General features: G+C 37.5%; 1 protein-coding gene across 1 annotated transcript; it reads right to left on the bottom strand.

Annotated features, from left to right (window-relative positions):
- Nucleotides 1–1,868: 1,868 nt before the first annotated feature.
- Nucleotides 1,869–3,623, bottom strand: LOC138897233 (uncharacterized mitochondrial protein AtMg00810-like). Its single transcript, XM_070183196.1, has 2 exons — nucleotides 3,158–3,623; nucleotides 1,869–2,521 (listed from the first exon to the last, which is right to left on the bottom strand). The coding sequence occupies exons 1-2, from the start codon at nucleotides 3,621–3,623 to the stop codon at nucleotides 1,869–1,871; spliced, it is 1,119 nt and encodes a 372-aa protein (XP_070039297.1).
- Between the last annotated feature and the right edge of the window lie 2,863 nt (nucleotides 3,624–6,486).

The following is a 6,486-nucleotide window of genomic DNA, read 5'->3' as shown; positions in this document are numbered from 1 at the left end:
AAAACAAGCGTAAAATGGTGTGTTTTTCTGATTTGTATCAAATAACCACTGTTATCCTTAGCCCCATGGTAGGCGCCAAACTGTTTACCCGAAAAATGGACAAAGTTGAATTTGTACGTAGTTCTAAGGGTATGTGGTTTAACTTGACACATATCGTAAGAGTAAGGAGAAATATTGAATATTGACTATAAATAAAAGATACAAACCAAGTTGAGAGGAAGATGATTTATGAACAAGCAAATTTGAATTATCTATGAAGCTAAAAAGGATAATCTCTTAATATGGGAATATCTCAATAGTATTTGAGTTACAGTGTATTGATGACTTGATCCCCCTTGGAGGAATAATAACCATACCTCTTATAGTGGAGGGATCCTACTTTGGATATAATAAAAAATATATAGTGGAAAACCCATGATAAATCAGCTTTTCCCTAATTTCCGCCGAGATTCCCTTTCTTAGTGCGACTGTAAGGGCTCTTGTCTCTTGGCTCGATCTTGATCGGACTTGGCATCGGTCGGTTTCCAGGCTTAGAGCTCGATGTGGGCTCGATCTCGATATTAACTCAGGGTCCGGTATGGACTCGGGCTCAGTATTGGTTGGCCTCTGGCTCTTAAGCTCAATTCCATCGCTTCTCATCATAGTTTGATTTGGATTCGAGCTCAATAATGACTTTGAGCTCGGTATTTGATCTGTCCCTGAAACTCAAAGCTTGTTCGTGCCTTCTTCGGATCTCATCTCAATATTATAAAGACTCTCTTCGGTCCATTATGTTCTCATTTCGACCAATCGTACGAAGGCCGAAATCGGTTTTGACCATATACACTGTTGAACAGCAAATAGTGATGCACGTTGTACTTGTATGTGTATAGAAAATATCAAGTATTTCCAGAAAACAACCTTATAATATTATTCTCAACTTTGTCTTTTAAAGCAACCTACAGTATTTATGAAAACCACCATTTCTTTGTCATATTTTGAAAACAAAGCACGAGGAAGAGTGTTGTGAAAAAATAATATCCCGCCCAGGAATAATATCCACGATAGATAATAATGACATAAAAGAGTAACAATGACACCAAATCTTTTAATGAGGTTAAATACAATGCCTGAGAGGAGCAATATAATATCATTATAATATTATAACTTTGTAGTGTCAAAAGACTACTACGACTCAAAAGAAATAACACTCTTTATTTTAAATATCTCACCACAATATTACCCCCACTCTATTTTCTCACATACTATAAATAGTCTGTGGATTACTCTCATAGTTCTAATACTTCTCTCTTATTTTTGGTGTCTTTGAGATGAAACCGGATGGCTCTATTTATAAGGGAAGGATTCGTCCAATTCAGCCAATCAAATTTGACTTTTGTAATTGCAAAATACAAATTGCTCATAGGCGCCCACAATTGCTTGACATTGCATTCCCTTGTCCATGTAATTTCAACTTGCATTCCTTTTTCTTTTCCTTTTCTAAGTCATTTTCTCTTTCTTTTCTTTATTCCCTTTTTATTTAAATAGGTCACACAAATTTTTCCCTTAATTTTGATTTTTCTTCTTCATTCCAAGATTTGATCTCAATCACTGAAAATCTTCAAACTTGAGAGGTTTGGTAAAAATACTTGCAACTTGATCACACGACTTCATATATTTGAGCTCGACTTCTTTCTTGGCAATGAATTCTCTGATGAAGTGATACCTTGTATCTATATGCTTGCTTCGATCATGATACACCGGATTCTTGGCAAGTGCCTATGCGGATTTGTTGTCAATACAAATCTCCATAGCTTTAAGTTGTAGCTAATTAAGCTCCTTTAATAATCTTCAAAGCCAAATAGCATGACATGTGCATGACATTGCTGCTACATATTCGACTTCACAGGTCGAGAGAGTAATAATGGACTGTTTCTTTGAGCTCCAAGAAATAACAGAATCACCCAAGAAAAAACACAACCAGTTGTGCCTTTTCTATCATCAATATCTCCCGCATAATCACTATCACAATATCCCATAAGGTTGAAATTATTAGAAGAAGAATAAAATAACCCAAAGTCGATCGTACCTTTTAGGTAACAAAGAATACTTCTAGCGACCTTTAAGTGAGTGGAGCTAGGAGCTTCCATGAAGCGACTTACTACTCCAAATGCAAAGAGTATATTTGGCTTTGTACAAGTCAAGTACCTCAAACTTCCCACAAGACATTTAAAAAATGTGGGATCCACTTTTTCTCCTTTATCAAACTTGGATAACTTTGTCCCACTCTCCATCAGTGTGTTCACGGAGTTGCAATCGGGTATGTTGAACTTCTTCAATATCTCTTTTGTGTAGCTTTCTTTAGAGATGAAAATTCCATCCTCCATGTGCTTCACTTCTAGGCCCAGGTAGTATGACATGAGCCATACGTCTGTCATCTTAAACTCAGGGAGCATATCTTTCTTAAAAGCTTCAAACAAACTTGGGTTATTAATACCCGTGAAAATAAGATCATCAACATAAAGATAAACAAGTAAGATATCTTCATTAGTATGAACTTTAAGGTAAATAGCATATTCATGGAGACAACGAGTAAACCCATTCTCTTGAAAATACTTGTCGATGCAACTATTCCATGCTTGTGGGGCTTGCTTTAATCCATATAAAGCTTTATTCAACCGCAACACTTTATCTTCATGTTTTTTGACCACAAAGCCCAATGGTTGTTTAACATAGACTTCTTCTTCAAGATAGCAATTCAAAAAGGTTGACTTGACATCTAGTTGATGGATCTTCCACTTCATTTGCGCTGCCAAAGAGATCAGCAAATGAATCATCTCCGTGCGGGCAACAAGTACATAGATTTCTTCATAGTCAATGTCTTACCTTTTCTTGTTGACTTTAGCCACAAGTCGTGCCTTGTATCTCTCCACATCTCCATCAACATTCTTCTTTGTCTTGCATACCCATTTTACTTCAATTTCTCGATGACCCTTGGGAAAAGTTATTAACGCCCAAGTATAGTTCTTCTCTATTGACTCATTGGTTCACTATCAGCAAAGAGACAATATAAAAAATCAAAATTAGTAACTTCTTCTGTGTCCTCATAGAGCTCTTGAATACTCTTTGTCCTTTGTGTATGTTCATTTGAACTTTCTTGAGAAGAGGGACATGCAACATTGGTTAGACAAAGGAGGTGCAGTTGTATCCTGCACATGTTCCACGGTCTCTGGTTCTTCTTCATTACCAAAGTATGTAAGAAAATCATATGAAATTTCTTCCCGAGCTTCCCAATTCCATGCCAATTCTTCATCAAATTCAACATCACGACTCACCACCACCTTGTCGTTACTTGGGTTGTATAACTTGTAACCCTTTGAACTCGTATCATAGCCAGCAAACACATGCTTGAAACTGCGATCGTCAAGCTTCGCTCTCCCTTGTTGTGGCACATGAGCATAGGCTATGCTCCCAAAGATTCTCAAGTGCTTGACACTTGGTTTTCTTCTACCCCATGCTTCTTGAGGGGCTTGATCTCTAACATTTCTTGTTGGAGACCTGTTGTTCGAATAAACTGCACAAAAAACAACTTCGGCCCAAAATTCCTTAGCCATACTTTTAGCTTTTAACATACATCTAGCCATATTAAGATTCATTCAATTTTTTCTCTCTGCAACTCTATTTTGTTGGGGAGAATAAGGTACCGTTAAAGGGCGACAAATTCCATGGGACTAATAGAAGTCATTAAATTCTTTTAAAATGAATTCACCCCCTCTATCGGACCTTAAAGCTTTAATTTCATAGCCACTTTCTTTTTTCACAAGTACTTTAAAATTTTAAAAGTAGCAAAAAATTCAGATTTTTGGTTCAAGAATTAAACCCAAGTCATTCTACTAAAGTTATCAGTGAAAAGAAGAAAGTATTTACTTTTACCAAAGGAAGGTAGATTTATTGGCCCACACATATCAGTGTGAACAAGTTGGAGTGGCATGGTTGCTCTAAACATGGACTCCTTCGGAAAACTCCTCCTTGCCTATTTTTCAAGAAGACAAGCTTCACACAATTGATTGGGATGGTTGATTGATGGTATCCCATGCACCATATTCTTTTCTCCCATTGATTTGAGCGCTTCAAAATTCAAGTGCCCAAATCGCATGCACCAACACCATGATTAATCTTGCACATTAGCCTTCAAACACTTTGCATCAATTGCTTTAAGATTTCGAGAAAATAATCTATTCTTTGCCATATGCACTTTAGCAATTAGAATTCCACTTGAATCTCTAAGCCAAAGATGCATATTTTTCATGTAGATGTCATATTCCTTTTCACGAAGTTGGCCCAAACTCCAAATATTACTTTTTAATTTTGGACATAATAAACAGCTTGATCAACTTGTGGTCACCATTTTTATGGGAGATCAGAATCGTACCTATCCCACGACCACAACCTCTGAATGTTTGGTGGATTTTAACTTCATTGTTGATGTCGTTACCGTTACTTCTTTCTCTTCCATGACCGCTACAGCCTCGTCACTGTCCAATTCTTCGATAGCTCTTTTCACCTCCATAATCCTTGAAGGATGCGTGAGGTTTAAGAAGTTACTCCACTGACACTTCTTGTCTCCTTTTGATCTTTTCTTCATGGGCCTGTAAAGAACCCTCCAATTACTCCACCATCATAGAGTCTAAATCTTTAGACTCCTCAATCGCACACACCACAAAATTAAATTTAGGTGTTAAAGTGCGAAGGGTGTTTCTTTATTATGTCTAAGTACTTTAAGCTAGGGTTATGAATCCTAAATGTGGTTATACTTTTGGGTTGTTAATATAAGTTTTACATTTGATTAATTCTAAAGTTAAGTTACTAAAATGCCCATCAAAGGCTGAATGACTATTGTACCCTTCTCTTGAAGACTATTCATATAGTAATATTTTTTTACCAAAAAGTAAATTTATTTTTCAATAAATGAATAAATGAATTGTATAGATTTCTAAAGCTAATTCCTTTAAGGGCTGGCGGAATAATTTCATTCCTACAACCTATTCAATTCCTTTGAATTCTTTTCATCTTCCCTTACTTATTACAAATAAATAGTTTATCTCATCCATTTACTATTCTTTTAATAGTTTTTCTTACGTATGGTCTGCTATTTATTTGTTAAATACATGCCTCTCACTTTATTTCGTTCTTATTCTGTACCGTCGCTTGAATGAAGACACCTGATCGAACTGACTTTCCTAAATGCCACCTACCGGCCCTTCTCCTTTACGTGTCTGGATTTTTTGCATAGTTTCAGTCGTCGTGGTCGACGGGGAAGAAATAAATGAATGAATTTTCTTTCGTAAAAATGTATAATAATACACCTACCGAGATGAAAGCTAAAGGTGACTCTTGTAGGTGGACGTATCGAACCGAAATAAGATCTTAGATTGACATCTTAATACACTTATTTACCATAATAATAAATAGAGTCAATGGTGACTCTGCCGTGGGAAGATACGCTTCCTTCTTGCTTGATGTGGAGGGCTTCTGTTCACCAGCGCAGACTAAAAGTGCTCTCCGAACCATGCTGGATAGTCACCCATCACATGGCTCTCAAACCTAACTTGTGGTGGATCTCGGGAGACAAAGTCAAAACACAACATCCTTTGCCCCATACTTCGAGATGCTCCTCCCTGTCGATCAAGGAGCGATGCTGCTTGTGATAGGCAACGCTTTAAGCCGCTATCGTTCGGTTCAGATAAGTCAAGTTCCTTCGGTCCCTTCGCTCAGGCAGTCTTCCCTTATCTTCCCTAACATTTAGAGTAGGTATCATTTGAGATGAGAAAGGAGCACTGGCCGAACACAATGAATGAATAAGAAATTGATAGCAGAGGGAATCAATGATTCTTATTCGACCGAGTTCTATCTAGAAAGATGTATGTTACACACCGGAGGTTGGTAAGAACTGAGGTTTGGAACACTAACCTAAGTAGGCCTATCAGTAAAGCAACAGGTACTTGATCGGGGGGGGGGGGAGGGGGTTCAAGGTCCTCGTAGCAGGAAGAAGCAATTGTCGTTTGAAAGTAAAGGCTCTTGTTTTATGAATCCTATAACTCTCTTTACTGAGCGAGACTCCATCTATATCCCTACTAGTGATTTTTCTTTCATTCAACCATCACTTGTTTGAAAGCTTAATCTAGGCTCCACTTTAGAGATTGGTTTTTGTTCTAAATCAAAATATGTCAAGGGCGCAAAGCAACAAGTACTTGATCGGGCAGGGGGGGGGTGGGTTTCAAGGCCCTCGCAGCAGGAAGAAGCAATTGTCATTTGAAAGTAAAGGCTCTTGTTTTATAAATCCTATAACTCTCTTTACTGAACGAGACTCCATCCATATCCCTACTAGTGGTTTTTCTTTCATTCTATCATCACTTGTTTGACAGCTTAATCTAGGCTCCACTTTAGAGATAGGTTTTTGGTCTTAAATAAAATAGGTCAAGGGCGCATCGGAACGGTCGGTAGCTG

The sequence above is a fragment of the Nicotiana tomentosiformis genome, chromosome 8 (assembly GCF_000390325.3).
Source record: "Nicotiana tomentosiformis chromosome 8, ASM39032v3, whole genome shotgun sequence".
NCBI classification, from domain to species: domain Eukaryota; kingdom Viridiplantae; phylum Streptophyta; class Magnoliopsida; order Solanales; family Solanaceae; genus Nicotiana; species Nicotiana tomentosiformis.
The sequence above is the reverse complement of the archived record's forward strand: the minus strand, read 5'-3'. Positions and strand labels throughout refer to the sequence as shown.